Source organism: Ammospiza nelsoni, chromosome Z (genome assembly GCF_027579445.1).
Source record: "Ammospiza nelsoni isolate bAmmNel1 chromosome Z, bAmmNel1.pri, whole genome shotgun sequence".
In the NCBI taxonomy this organism is placed as follows: domain Eukaryota; kingdom Metazoa; phylum Chordata; class Aves; order Passeriformes; family Passerellidae; genus Ammospiza; species Ammospiza nelsoni.
The window spans coordinates 77,933,908-77,949,930 of record NC_080669.1 but is presented as its reverse complement, the minus strand read 5'-3'; the positions used below and the strand labels follow the sequence as shown (position 1 = coordinate 77,949,930).

Sequence of the window (16,023 nt, the reverse complement as noted above, 5' to 3'; positions counted from 1 at the left end):
TCTTAGGAAAGAAAAAAAGACAGATGTGTAAAAGCTCTTGTCACCTATAACAGGGAAATAGGCACTTGCTATCTTACATTGCTTACTCACTTTAGAAATCCAGGCATTTACTCCCACAACTGTTTAGATAATAAATACAACAAGCTTACAGCTCAGGATAAGTTCAAGAATACATTTTGCTCCTAGTGTTTCAATGTATCTGTTTTGTTATCTCGTCACTTTTTAGTCTCCTTCAAATCGGCAGAACATTAAAATATTTTGGTTCCAAACAATATTTGTAACTAAGAGTCATTTAACTCAGCTTCAGCAACACTGTGTCTTTTGATTGCTACATTTCAAGAGTCTTCATCTTGAAAGACGTTACACATTATTTAGCCAAGCTGAAGAGAATCCTTAGGCAAATGCCTTCCATTTTTCCCTTTTTTTCTAATGTTTAGAAATAGTTAAGGAGGATCCAAGAGGTATTTCAGAGCTCTTCAGTATCTCATAGAAAGTAAAGAGGTACATGCTTATTAACATTAATAAGCACAGGCCTTTCTATAATATGTCTCTCATGGAATAATACTTCTTTTTGGTGTCTGCTGACAACCATCTAAAAAAGCAATGCAAGTAATCTGTATGAAAAAAATATGCAAGATCAAAACTAAAGACTGAGTGTTGAAAACAGTAGTAAAAAAATACAAACCTGTGAGACATGCCTTAAACATGAACATATACACAATCATGATATGCACACAACTATCCAAATTAATTTTTTAGGCTTTTGTTCTTATTTTTTATGCTCCCTATCAGAATACTGACATGTTAATGTCACACAGTAGTATAAATTTAAACTCAAGCAACTGTTCAAAATTACTTTTTTCCAGTAGAATGCACACAGTTCTTTAGTTACCACAGCAATGGAGTCCTTTGTGATACCATTTTCACGCTGGTGAAAGAACCTAAACCCAGCAATGGCTTGCAACTATCACAAAAGGAAACTATATCCAAATATAAAAGGATAATATATACTATACTGCATATACCTATAGAGTTATGGAGCACAACCCAAGAAAGTAATGGCTCAGTTTACTAAAGGAAGAACACTGGGCAAGTTCTGTAAAGTCTCTCTATATTTTGATTTTTGCTCTTAGAGGAAGATAATTTTAAACATGTTATGAGATTTATTTATTTTAATAGGCAAAATGTTACTGATGCCTGTGTCCTGAGATGTAAAGAGCTATAAAACCAGGGTATTAATACTGTTATTTGTTAGCGGCATTAATCTTTCCAGAGTTATAAGGAAGATCTGTAATTTCTAAACACATATCCTACCTATCATTGCACTTAGTGTTGTATGGCCAAGTTTAAAACACAGGTCACACATTTCTCAGCGCAGCCCACAGTTTTTATTCCAGGATGCCCACAAAAGAGCACCCAAACACTAAGAAAAACACATGTACCATAAGTTTTCTAAACATAGTCATTATAAAGTCTACTACAGGACATTGTTCCTTGCTTCCAGAGGACAGTTTTCTTTGCAGGAACCATCAAAGAATGATGCCTGTTCTTTGCACTGGCTTAGCTTACAGTGTTTCCAAGTGCACTGGAAGATTTACTGTCTGAGCTAGACAAGTAAGATTAATCTCAAGAACAGTCTTGAGAAGAATTAGGGGGCATAAGCATACACATCCTCAACGGTACCTTTCCCTCATCTTACTCCACACCTTCTTCCTATGATTTGGGTGATATCCTAATATATCCTCTTTTCATTTATGCCATAGCAATATTTTCCCCTTTTTTTTCAACAATGCCTTTCTAACAGTGAGCCTAAAGACAAATTTGAAAGGAAAAGAAGAACTAAAATTTTTAAATAAAATAATTTAGATTATACTTGTTTTGCATATTTTCTCCTTCCTTAAAATGATAAAAATGATGAGGAGAAATGTATATACTGACTTGCATGGCAAGAACAAGAGAAATCTCTTACTTTCTGATGTTTGGCTCCACGGATATGGGCAGCATAAGCATCTGCCCCGGTACAAGACACATCACAGAGCTCACAGCGCAACTGATTCTGAGTTCCACGAGAAGAAGTACTGTTGTTGGTGGTGTTCTGGGAAGCTTTTAATGCCGCTTCTTTCTTTTTGTGTTTCTGGCCTTCTAAGTGTTCTTTATAAGTCTGTTTAAATAAACAAAACACACAGTAAGCTGCCTTTGTTCTGCTGGTTCATCATTCCCGTGAAGACATGTAATGCAGAACATGGCAGAAAACACATTTTACCTAGGAAGTGCCTCTTACATTGAACATTTCTGTGGTATGGCATGCATTAACAGGCCATGTCTAAGACCAGAACATTTTCTTCTCCAGCATTAGGATCCTACACTTAGGTAAAACAATACAGGTTTTTCTCCTCTAACTTCTCAACTTCCCAATCAAGTAGTGGTCAACAGTCTCACATCACTGAAAAGTTGACAGGATGAGAAACTGCAGTTTCCTGCATTGCATTAAATTATTCTTGATTTCCAGCTTCCCTCAAACTTTAAGTGTATCCAGATAAACAGAAAAATCAATTTAAAAGAAGGTGGGACACAAGTAAAGCTGTACTGAAAATGAAATGCAGAAGTTGGTATTAGTTCCTATATTAACATTGGCAATCTAGAGCAGACAGGGTAGGAAATAATGACATGTTTCGATAAAGTAAAAGAACTGTTTAGCCAGACTCAGATATAAAGATTCTGCATGATTTTTTATCCACTTTCTAGGCACTTTTACCCACCATGACACTAAACTGGGAAACTGGAATATAATGAAGAATAAATTTTCAGGTTTCCCATTCACTAAACTTGTGTAATTCCAAAGCTTTCAAAACAATATTTTCTAAGAAGTTTCCTATGCTAAAAAAACAAATCACATTCAAAGTTTCAAATAATTCTGAAGTCAGGTGAAGCTCCTCTGTACAAGCTCAGGGGATGTACCTTTATGTCTTCCAACAGGAGCTCTTTCTATAATAGTATGCCTTCTTATTTCATTATTCCTTTAGTACAAGTATAGAATCAGGTCTAAAAATTAACAAATACTCTTAATTAGAGGGATGAAGCACCTCTCCTATGAGGAAAGGCTAAGACAATTTGGTTTGTTCAGCCTGGAAAAGGCTTTGTGGTGACTTAACTGGGACCCGCCAGTACATAAAGGAAGTTTGTAAGAAAGATGGAGAGAGACTTTTTACAAAAGCATGGAGTGACAGGAAAAGAGGCAATAGCTTCAAACTGAAAGTAAGTTTAGGTATTAAGAAGAAATTCTTTATGGTGAGGATGATGATGCACTGGCACAGCTGCCCAGAAAAGCTGTGGGTGCCCCATTCCTGGAAGTGCTCAAGGCCAGGCTGGATGGGGCTCTGAGCAACCTGCTCTGGTGAAGGTGTCTCTGCCTACAGAATAGAGCTTGGACCAGATGGTCTTCAAGGTCCTTTCCAACCCAGGCCATTCTGCAATTCTATGACTCTTAAGAGGGTAAGGTTTTTTAGCTCAAGAAGTTATGAATAAAGTATAGTAGAATAAAGCACAGTAGAATAATACATAATACAGATACCTGTGGTCCAGCACAGCTGATCTTGCAAACGTCACAGTAGTGGATCTGGGGTGGTTTGGGAGGCTGTTTTGGTTTCAGTTGCTTATTTTGGAATGGTGCCTTTTTAGTAAAGGTGGTCCCTGTCCAAGCAGCTGTCGCAGCAGCAGCTGCAGCTGCCGCTGCCGCCTGTTTCTGTTGTTGCTGCTGCTGCTGCTGGTAATAGGACGATGCAGCTGAATACACTGCAGCTTCATAGCCAGAATAGGAGGTACCTGAAAAGTTAAAATAAAAACAAATGTTACATCACCATATTTAATGTATCAATTACATAATGCACTAATTCAAATCATGTTGCATAACAGTTGAGGGGCAAGGCAAGATGTAAGTAATTCACTGAGATCTTGTCAGGCAGTCTTGAATTTGGTTTCGTGTTTCACAGCAGACAAATATACAGCCAACAATTGTGTGGGAATATATTAAATTCTAGACACATCTTTGCAGACACACAGTTAAGTTAGATATAACAAAGCATCCCTAGAGAACATACGAAATTTCCTGGTACATCTGGTAAGATTGGGTATGATGGAACAAGAATTTTAATGAAAGATTTAGCAAAGGCCACATGAAGCAAGCAATCTTCTAGAATCTGATTTGCTGTTCATGTTTCTAAATGGCAAGGACTGATAATATGGAGAGGAAGGGAAAAAAAATGAAGATAAAAGACAGAACACCTAGTGCTATTACATCCTATTTCAGTGATTTAAGTTGTTTTGGTATAGAGAAGATGTTTCACTCACTAAACCCTGGCTATACAGTCCCTGACTTCTAGCTGAGTAAATCAAGGAAACTAGGCTCTGTCTCAAGGAAGTACTAAAATCCCTTTTTAAGCAAGAAACAAAAGAAAACAAAAAGTTCAGGGTAGGTATAACATGCCAGTTAATTACCATCTATGGCCATGAAGTTACCATATTTTCATCTTTAACTATGTTTTGGATTCCTAATGGTTGAATAAAGTCTTTCCAGCACACATTTCTCATTCCATTTTGGGTCAGGACAGCCCAAACTTACAAGATTTATACTGAACTGTTCCTCCCTGTCTCTGTAACTGCACGCACCCTTCCCATTTCCTGGGAGTAACTTCTGTGTGGATGCATTTTGTTACATTTTGTATTCCCTGTTTTTTCCTTTTCCGCTTACAATGAGTCACTGCTTGGTAGCTATGTAAGCACTCTGTATATTCTCATATCTAACAAAATAGGTACGTAAGACATCAAAACTACTTTGAAGATGCCACAAAACATTCTGGCATAGCAATGACTGAACTGGTTGCTACCCCTCAGCAGACTACAATGTAATTGAGCATGAAGTGCTAAACTTCTGAGCGTTGAAAGCCTCTTCTGCAGCAACTTCAAAGATCCTAGCAAGAAAATATGCAAAATTCTTACCAGAGTAAGTTACTGCTGTTGTGCTGTACGTTGCACTCTGAGTATAGGATGGAACAACAGTGGCTGCAGCTGCCACTGGCTGCACAGTCGAGGACACCGGATATATGGAAAATGTCGTTGTTGCTGGACTTGGGGTTGCAGGTTTTATAGCTGTCACTTGCCGTGTTTGCTGGGCTTGGGTGTACTGAGTTGCCCCTTGGCTATATCCTGCTTTTGGAGCTAATGAAGAGAGAAAATACAAGTGTAGAAATATTGACATGTTTTAGTTGAGTGAAATGGAAACCATAGTAAGGGAAAATTAACAACATGTTTGTGAAAAAATGTGTAAGAAGTGGGAGCTTGTTTTGGGAGTTTTGTTTCATTTGTTTTGCTTTTTAGCATTGTACATTTGATTGCTTTACTGTCATAGTTATGCATTTCATACCATATATCTCAATCAAGTCACAGCTCACAGAAGTAAGCTTTAAATTTATTTATTTGTTTTTAACTGTGCCATCATGTTTTTAACACGGTTTTAGACAGGTTTTAAATAACCTTCCTATGTAACAGTTTTACTAGAATACTCCAAACCAAAGCACACTTAAACTTTCCTTTTAATTCTACATAAAAAATACTAAGCAGGATTCAGCTTTGTAGCAATCATGATACAAATAATTAAGAGAATTATATAAATGAAGAACCTAGAGAATCAAACAAGTATTTCTAACTGAGTAATCATCTGAACACAACATTGATTATCTCAACTAGATAAAACTTCTGCAAGGTTTCTAGACAAATCAGTAGGAACTTTGCCTAGATGTATGTTTCGAGTGTATTTAGGGGCAGTCCAAAATTCAGAGGCAGCTACTTATGGCAATGTCAGAAGTGTTGAAGTTCTAGGCACAGAAAAACTTTCCACGCAGTGACAGAGATTACACGGCAAAACTTAAAACAGAAAAAGATAATGTGAAGCAGTCAAACAACTATTTTTAAGGCTTAAAGTAGTCAACAAGACTGTGAGTAACGAGAGCAGCTTGAATCGTGCCACCCACCTGTCTGGTAGTAGGACTCAGCCACCGAGGGCTGTGGCTGGGCAGCAGCAGCCACGGCTGCAGCGGTCGCGGTTGGCTGCTGATAATATTGTTTGCTGTCGTACGCCACTGCTGGGGCGGTGGATCGAACGTAAGAGTAGGAATCCTAAGGATTCAAAACAGAGAAACCACCTGTAAGTATATGGCTAGAGTAATAGAAATTATCAGCAGAGTGGAATTAACAGTGTACCATCTTCTGGCCTACTCAAGTAGAATAAAAACTCCCCATCTACATGTACAGTATATACAAATAAATGCATTAGAGAAAATTTAATTTACTTTCATAGATACTTCAGGCCTGAAACAGCCCTAGCTGCCCTTTACATACTGGAATTATCCTCATGCTATTAATCCCTTTCTCTACCAAATTATTTTTGAAAAGCATCTACTCACAATAATTTTTAATGACAGTATCAGATTCTATTTCTGTAAAATATTAAGAAAAAATCTACCACAGATTTCTACAAAACATGAATTTCTACAAGGGCCAATAAAATCTCAGGGGTAGAAACAAAAGCCTGTATTGGCTTTAAAAATGTTACCATTAACAACATTTTTCTTAGTTAAATTTTTTGGAGAATGAAAGTGGTATTTTTAAAGCCTTTTTTACTTTTTGGTGTATCAACTAGTTCATTAGGGAAACGCAACTGGTCTTCAAAGGTAAGGCAAGTAGCTCATTTGATACCTTTACAACTCAGGAGATCTCTAATAAGCTTAGAAGGGGATGCCTGGAAGCCACTACATGCATGTACATACATTCTCCCATCCTCTCCATGTTTATGGCAAAACACAAAGAGTTGATCAACTGAGGGGGAACAAGGCATGACCTACTGGAGCTGAAATACACTAATGTATTAAAATCCTTTTTAATTCCAAGAAATACAACAACAAAATCTTTTTTTGTCCAACCTGTGTAAACAGAAATTATTTTATTTAGTTTAGAGGGACTATCTTTTTTTCCAAAGGTATCTAATAACTGATCTCATAATATATAATGAGTTGCAGAAGCTATACAAAAGAACTGAGAACATGCAGCAATAATATAGTCCTTTTAAACAAACCAAAATGCTAATTAGAATCTAGATAATGGCCTGGTAAGTTCAGAGTTAGAAAGGTGAAAAGCTATTGCAAGAAACATAGTATTTCAAGATGAAAGGGGACAGAGAGCAAAAGCCCTTTCGCAAGAGCCTGTATCCACAGATGGTTAGGCAGGGATCTCAGAAGAGGATATCCAAAAAACTACCCACGGATTAGTTTATCTCCTAGAGCAATCTTCTGACCTCATAGGCTTGGTATTAGACTCCAGTGGCACCCAGGAATCTGACAAAGGAACCATTTCTACCTCTACTGAAATTTTTTACTGGAACAGTCTTTTCAGCTCCATGACCCAGTTTACTGCACACCAAGCCAACATCTATGCTAACAGACAACAGCGCTTTTCTTTACAGCAGCAGTTGTGGAAAATGACATTTTCTTTTCCAAACAGGCTTCCACCTCTCAAAGCACCTCTTAAAAATCACGCAGCAGGAACCTACCTGGTAGTTCTGTGTGGTGACAGGAGGTGGTGGCGGCGGAGCCTCTTGCTGGCGCTGCGTGTAGCCGTAGTCTGTAGCAGTGTGTGCCGTGGGATAGCCCCCGTAGGCAGCAGCTGTGGCAGCAGCTGCCACGGCCACCGGGGCAGGCCTGGCCACCGCCACCGTGGCTGCGGCCGGGGCATAGGCTGCAGTGACCGTGTGTGCCGCCACCGGCGCCTGGTGGACAGTGTAGCTGGCAACTGTGGTTGGATGGGAATAGGCTACACCCGACGCTGGCTGCTGGCTGTATTGGCAGAAGACAGAAAGTAATTAATCCAATGCACAAAGCCAATGCCTATACATTTCAAAATCCCAGATTTGATTAATACTTTTCCTGTTCTACAGGCAGATCTCGAGCAGCCTTCTATCTGTGTATACTCTTACTTAATGCCTTTTATTAACCATCTTCCATCCCCGTGAAAAAGGCTGTATCATTCTCTGATTTCTGTGGATGGACACATAGACCACAATCACAGAATGTTAACAGACAGGAAGGTACATTAAAGACTATCTAGTCCCAACCTCCATGCCAACTCCTATTCGACCAGATCACTCAAGCCCAATGCTGCCAGGGTTGGGACACCCACAACCCCCCTGGGCAACCTGTTCCAGCTGTTTTGCGACTTTCAGAGTAAGGAACATCTTCCCAGCACCTAACCTAAATGTCCCCTCTTTCAATTTGTACCCATTACTCTGTGCTCCATCTCTACAGTTCCTCATATTTCATGTAGATGATTATTTACTTCATAAAGGGGAGGTGTTTGTGTTGAGTTTTCTCCAAGCAGCGGAACACAAGTCTTTCATTCAAAATAATGCAGCAGTCCCAAGCTGATAGCTTTTCCAGACTAGCAAGTTTTAAATACTTTAGCAGTTGTTCAGTAAAGTGACATACCTGTCAAATTAAGAAGAACGCTACTTTTCTGTGAGAGCTCATTACTAACCCGTACTAACACGAAGTTTTTCATTACACCATATTCAAGCAATTAAATTTTAAAGACAGCCATGAAAATAAGCTCAGAACTGCTGTATTTACTTAGACACACACAGATGATAGGGGACTTCTCCAACAGATGGTTGGAATTTTAGGAGCTGGTCCCACTTGCCCGAGCAGAAGTCCACTGACGCAACACAAAGCATCACAAGTGCAGACAATCACACTGAGCAAGAAAACCACTCTGGCAATCTCCCAGGCACCTGCTGAGACTAATCTGCCTCTCTAGAATTTGCAGGTAGGAAGCTAATATTTATCAATTTACTAAAAATCCACAGATACTAACAGCAGAAATAAAAACTGATTGCTTCAAAGGTTTAATTACTTGAACAGAAACAAGAATTACTATCCTGTACTGATATGTAACTGTGCATGATGTTGTCCTATTATGATGTATAACTGTGGATTATGATTAGAAGGTTGGAATACTTATTTTGATTTTTAAGCAAATAAAGTGAAGCAGGCAAAATATAGGTAAAATATTGCTATCTGGAATAATGACATCAAGTGGGGATTCAGTAATAATTCTGATTATTTTTGTACATTTCCCACACTGCTGTTCAATAATAGCTATATCCATACACTTTTAATTTCACAAAAGTAATTTCCACAACTCCCTTGTGTTCAGTAATTTTTTCTTACTTATTTTTAGAAAACCAGATTTTGTCATTTCAATTACAGCAGAAGCCACTTACGTTAATAAATTTAAAAAACACATACATGCAGCCTCTTCCCCCTCCCATCCATTCTCACAGCAGAAACAGAGAAAATTTAACTACTGAATGACTTACAAGCCTGGACTCCACCTTCTTCCCATCACATGTCCCTCACTGCTTAAAGGCTACTTGCATTCTATCCAATTTTACTACAGTTGTGAATTGCACATACAATAATGCTTTATGTTATTTTCAATTATTAGCCTAAGAGCAAAATGCAAAGACCTAAATCACTTGGATGTACCTCACATCGCTGCTTGCAACTCCTCCTCCCTGGTGTTCACAGGAAAATTCTGCTTACTTAACATGAGAAACTGGACTCCATCACAAAATTCAGGAAGACCGTTTTATGATGGTAGAAATTAAAGATAGTCTATAAAATTAGATCTCATTATCTGCATAACTAACAGTACAGAAGTGTAAAATAGTCACCAAATCTGAGATAATTATCATGGCCATATATATCTACTAAAATCACATTAAAGTGAATAAACAGACAGCAGACTGCTTAACTGACTGCAGTTGAACACATCAAGAGTCTAATACTGCCAACAAGGTAAGTCTTGCTTCACACTTTTCCCACTCTTAGTCTTCCCTTCTCCCAAACACCAATCCCAGCTAAGCCATTTTATTCCATCCCTGGTGCTAATTCTGCTACTTGTCAAGCCATTCAGTGCACTGATTTAACTCATTAATCAAGCAGAAAACAATGTAAGGGTTTCTTGCTGGGGTCATATTCTAGCGTGGCAGATATGTGAAGAAACACAGCAGCTTACAAAATAGGTCTGCTGAGAGTCAGAACAATATTAATTACATATATACAGGGAAACAGAGCAAAAAGGGAGCAGAAGACTTGGGCAGAAGCACTAGCGTGGTTTTCCCATGCTTCATGAAACTATTTGTTACTGTTACAAAACAAGATACAGTGCTCACAACACCCTACAAAGTAACAGTACCAGTCAGTTAAGCAAAGAAAATGCTTTAGTTCTCAGAATATGTATGATTAAAGATACCCAATAGTTTTTAGTATTTAAAATCGTAAAGAGATTATGAACATTACCAGCAGAACTATTAACAAGATTATGGCACAGACAACTTCATTTCTTGTGCAACTAAGCAGCAAAATTCCTTGTCACAGCACAGAATTAACAGCCCAAATAATTAGATTTCTAAGGCTAATACAGGTTCCATGACCATGTTTATTTTAGCAAACCTGTTCCCCTTGCTTCTGCAACATCATGCAGAGCTAGTGATCGAGTTTGCAAGACTGCAGGAAAAGTATCCTCACTGACTGCTTCTTCCTTTCCAAAAGTTGTGTTACATTATGTAACAGAAATTAATGGTGACATCTCCTCTAAATTTGCGACATTCTTCTCTTCCGTGGTCTTACTGAAAGCCTTTAAGACAAGCAGACATTTCAATGTAATTAATTTACATAAAAATATCCTTGTGCCAACTTCTTTAATTAACTGACAAGAGTTCTTATCCTGATTTGGTGATTGGTGCCTCACCACGTTTTCTGAGATGAACTTAGCTCCTCCTAGATTATTCTGCCAAACTCCCTATTCCACTCTTCCTTCATCTGTGCACCTATCTTAATATTATCTGTTTTTCTTTGACTACAGATGGCAAGAACCTCATGCGTCATTTCAGTTTCAGCTGTGCCACCCACTCTACTCCAGACAACTGCTTTCTCCTTTCTCTCCCGGCAGTCTAGCTTCTTGTAAAGATTCTTGTCAAGTTACCTGTGTACTGACTCAATTTTCCTCACTTCAAATAGCACCATATGCCACACTAGTAGAAATACTAAAGCCATAACGAATCCCTAGTGAACTCCACTGCAATTACTGCTATTTGATAATAGTTCTTCTAATTCTACTAATGACCTCTACCAGCTCCTTCTCTACAATTATTTTACTAATCTCTATCTTAAGCAGTCATTTTTCATACTCCACCACATCAAGAATTTCTTCTTAGTCTTGATAAGTAAGGCTCCAAAAGATCTAGGCATGTTATCAAGTTATTAGAACAGCAAGGAAATACAGTATGTCAGCGTGCATTTTCTTCACCACATCTCTCAACACCATGGGGAAAAGCTGAATTTATACTAATTACTCTGTAGGTTCTATGAGTTAAGAATAGACCAACAGGTATGGCAGGACTGCAGAGAAAGCAGCTAACTCATTGATGCAGCCACTTCTCTTTGTAGATCAATTCTTCTCTTCCCCAAAATAAATTCTAATATCCCTTTCTAGCATTTTTGAGTCCAGGCTCTCTTCCAAATACACTTGATTCAGTTTGCTTTGTTAACTTGGAGGAGTTTAAAATTCACAGAATAACTTAGGTTTAAACAAGGATTTGGAAGTCACCTGTTCTTATCCAATGCTCAAAAAACAGTTTATTTCAAACCTAGAAGTTTCTCAGGGCATTGTCTGCTCAGGGGCTGATCACCTCCAAGAATGGAGACTCCAAGGCTGCTCCAGACAACCCGTTCCAGTGTGTCATGGTTTAACCTCAGCTGGCAACTCAGCCCCACACAGCCACTTGCTCACTCCCCCACACTGGAAGCAGGGAGAGAACTGGAAGTGTAAAACTGAGAAAGCTTGTGGGTTGAGATAGACAGTTTGATATGAAAGACAAAGGCCACACACACAAGCAAAACAAAACAAGGATTCGGACAGGATGGATTAATGGGCCAGAACAAATTATATGAGGCACAACAAGGCCAAGTGCTGGGTCCTGCCCTTAGGTCACAACAACCCCAGGCTACATTACAGACTTGGGGAAGAATGGCTGGAAAGCTGCCCAGTGGGAAAGGACCTGGGGGTGCTGGTCAACAGTGGCTGAACATGAGCCAGTGTGTGCCCAGGTGGCCAAGAAGACAAATGGAATCCTGGCCTGTATCAGGAATGTGGCCAGCAGGACAAGGGCTCTGATTTCTCCCCTGTACTCGGGCACTGGTGAGGCTACACCCTGAATTCAGCACCCAGTTCTGGGCCCCACACAAAACACTGAGGTGTGACACTATGCCCAGAAAAGAGGAAGGCGTTCAGCCATCTCAGGAAAGCCAGAAAAAGTTACTTGGGAAGACAAATACCATCACTCTGAACATCACCTCCTTCCTCCTTCTCTCCCTAGTTTTATCATTGAGCATGATGCTATATAGTATGGAATGCCCCTTTGGTCAGTTGGGGTCACTGTCCTGGCTGTGACCCCTTCCACCTTCTTGTGCACCACCAGGTCCCTCACTGGTGGGTGGGGTGAGGAGCAGAAAAGGCTTGACTCTTTGTGAGTACTGCTCAACAATAAAGAACACATCTCTGTATTAACAACACTGTTTTCAGCACAAATCCAAAGCACAGCCTAATATCAACTGCTCACCCCAGCCAAAACCAGCACATGATGTTTGAGCATCCTGTCAAAAATTTTTTCCTTCATTTATTAAAGCTCCAATTTCAAAAGCAAATGAGCTCTAAACCAACACCTACAAAGGCATAACCAGTTTCTGACCACTCAATTCAGTGCAGCCTCATGTAACAATTCTTGGAGTGTTTAAATTCACTTTCAGAATAAATTATTCTTTAATTTAGGAAGTTACAAGTAGCTTCCAATTGTACTCTGCTGTACTACTGTTATACCAGATCTTCCACAAGAAATTTTCATTCAAAAAGAATGTATTTTACTGATACCAGACCTATGTCTTCAGGTGTTTCTGACTGTAACAGAAATAGTGCTTCCCTACAAGGCTGACTTAATTCCTGTTTCCTGGGAACAATATACTCTTCCATGCTCATCTTCCTGTTCAGGTGCATGCGTTACTGCATTTCCCTATCCCATCCAGAGCCAGTTTGAAGTGCACATGATGTTCCAAATTTTTCTGCTCCAGATTCTGTAGGTATATACTTCAGTCAACTACTGAAGGTCATTTGCCGGACCTTATCTAAAGTGTTTTGTCTCTCCTTACCTGTTTTTAAACTTCCACATCTATGGTACTATTTCCTCATTCTCTTTATTTCCTCTTCTCAAACAAGGTCACCACTATTAAATAGTTTTACCACAGTATATAACTTGTCCTCATTTTTCACATTCTAACTGAATAATAACTCCGAGAAAACAAGAGGTTAACTCTTTATTAGCAATACTGTATTACTGTGTAAAAGTATTTTTTCTGAAACACCTTTGACTCAAATCTTTGAATAACATCTATTATAATTCCTTCTGACACCAACGATGGGAAATACCAATCTTTCTGTTGCATTAGTATCAGCACAAGTGCCACATATTGTAAAAGACCACTATGATATTAAATCTGCTAGATAAGACTGACTGCAAAGAGTTGTGACCATGTATGTTTCTCTAATTCCATGCTAATCTGATTTTCTAGGGGTGGGGATGAGGGGGCCACCCTGTCTCTCAATCTTGCATAATTTATCCCAGAGCAAAGGGCAAAGCAAAAACTGGCCTTCTCCACACTGCTATCTTGTGCACAAATCTCCTTTCATCAAATGCAAGTATCTTTTCTCAGAGCAGGTACACATTTTGCCCTGATACTTTTAAAGTTGGATATACTAGTAATACAGTGGCTGTTTGCATGGTATTGACATTGGACCCAGTCGTGTAAACCCAGAACTGTCATTCTGAAATAAAACAGTATTTTAAAATACTTTTCCTGTTTGCAAAGTCTCCATTGCAATCACTGAGGCACCAAATAATTACCAAGATCTCCTTGCCCAATTCTACACCACAAAATCAAATGAGCTACAGCACAGATTTACAAAAACTGGTGTAATGCTAGGTAGATATTTAGCCTGGAAAACTCTACCCTTTGGCCAACTTGTATTAAAACATCAGCAGCAAAAAGTCTACACCTTGAGAACAAGGTCTCAAAACAGAAGGTGTTAGTAATCACTACTCTGTATTTCTTATTAAAATAACTAGATTAATGTCATAATTCTCTTGCTAACTTCTATTTCTCTTGTCAAAAAAGCACAATATTCAAGCAGAAATTAATAACCTTTTCTGAACTGCCTAAGGACTTTCAGCAAGAACATTGTAGCAGTGCTTTTGATACAAAAAAGCAACACCGACTTTCAAAGCAAAAAAAAAAGCTGGCAGCACACTTAGAAGTAGTAGAAAGCAGAAACTGCTGGTCAACAGCAATTAATGAGGTACAGGTGTCCATTTGGCAAAACAATGTTCTTCAGCTCCACAACCATGTGTTTGTCTCCCTTAAACAGCCATATAAGGTAGGTTTACAAATAAGCAGCATTATTCCCCAAAAAAGCTTAGATAAGAGCTTGCTAGATGGAATACAGGAGAACTTTTGTTAGTTACTTCCCAACAGCAACACTGAAAGAAGATCTGGATTTCCAAAGAATTACACAGTATTCAGAGCAAATCTGAAACAAATATTGAATTCTTTTCTGCAAAACACTTATGTCATGTCTTTTTTAATTTCCAGCTATTGCCCTTTTCTAGAAAAAAAATTGTGGAGGCTTTTTTGTTTAAAACTAAATGGGAAGTAGAAAACTTCATGTATTTTTTCATGTTAGCCATGTAAAGAAAATAGAAGATTTTGATATAATGCTATCTAGTTTGCATTATGATGAATGAACATTGTAAGACACTTTATTTTCCACATTAAGGTATTTGCTGAGTAAGTCATGCATTAAGAAATGGGATAATTCATCTGTGGCAGTTACCGTCAGAGGAATAACACATTTTCAGGAAAAGGCAGCCTACTTCCAAGTAAGATATATAGCACATAAAAGTGTGTATATAGGAAGCACAGAAAACATTCCCTATAAGCCCTGCTTTTTATCACACTTGATTCATTTATTTCAATAAAAAAGAAGAAATTAATTGTTACTCATGCACATAACATGCTTATCTTCAGCACACTGCTGTATTAACAAGCAACACATGCACACAAACACTGCCCATATGCTCCTATAAGATCTGTTTATCTTGCTGAACACTGAAAACTCTCCTCCAAGAGGCAAAGAACATCTCTGATTTTTCATTTTCAGTTTTCTGACAAATGCTGTTTTGATAGACAGTTAGCATCTGGCCTAAAACCAAGTATGTCTCTACCCAAAAGACAGTATTCCTCAGAAATTACAACTTTTAAAATATATTCCTTCCAGGGGTTTATTTTTTTAAATTTCCATGCACAACATTTAAGATAAGTTCTAAAATAGTTTTTAAAATATGAGTATCTTGAATGAAACCTTCCACTAATTAGGATGTATTTTTTGATTTGTACCTTTTATGAACATTGGAACACATTAGCATTAAGGAACCATATTTGGTGAAATCTAAGTGCCAGGTTTCTCGAAGTTTCACAGATAAGTCTATTAATAGCAGAATAGCAAAAACACAGTTCTGCAGTTCTTTCAGGAACATGATGATTGAAACAAGTATGTTCTAGTTCTGTAAAAACTGCTAGAAGCAGTGCAATCTGCTATAGCTTCAGATCCTAACCTAGGAAGAGGCACTCCTTAATAACTGGTCAGATGAAGTTTCAGATGTGCTAATGGAATATGGACAGAGCAAAACAAAACCAAAATTAAAATTAACAAGAAAAAAAAGGTGAGCTTTATTCTCCTAAACACACTTGACAATAAACAGCATAAAATGGTGAAATGAAATATCACACTACAGTAGGTTGCACTTTA

General features: G+C 38.4%; 1 protein-coding gene and 1 non-coding gene across 3 annotated transcripts in view; both read right to left on the bottom strand.

Moving 5' to 3' along the window:
• The window catches only part of ZFR (zinc finger RNA binding protein), a 46,798-nt gene that overhangs the window by 20,747 nt on the left and 10,028 nt on the right, over nt 1-16,023 (bottom strand). For both annotated transcript variants that reach the window (XM_059492050.1, XM_059492051.1), the window contains exons 3-7: nt 7,601-7,883; nt 6,027-6,171; nt 4,996-5,214; nt 3,572-3,822; nt 1,970-2,161 (exon numbers count right to left, since the gene is read on the bottom strand). In XM_059492050.1, the coding sequence (XP_059348033.1) occupies nt 1,970-2,161; nt 3,572-3,822; nt 4,996-5,214; nt 6,027-6,171; nt 7,601-7,883 (1,090 nt within the window). The remainder of the gene's footprint in view (nt 1-1,969; nt 2,162-3,571; nt 3,823-4,995; nt 5,215-6,026; nt 6,172-7,600; nt 7,884-16,023) is intronic.
• Nucleotides 10,474-10,611, bottom strand: LOC132087152 (small nucleolar RNA SNORA66). The gene has a single exon (XR_009420466.1). It is a non-coding gene; the product is annotated as a small nucleolar RNA SNORA66 (small nucleolar RNA).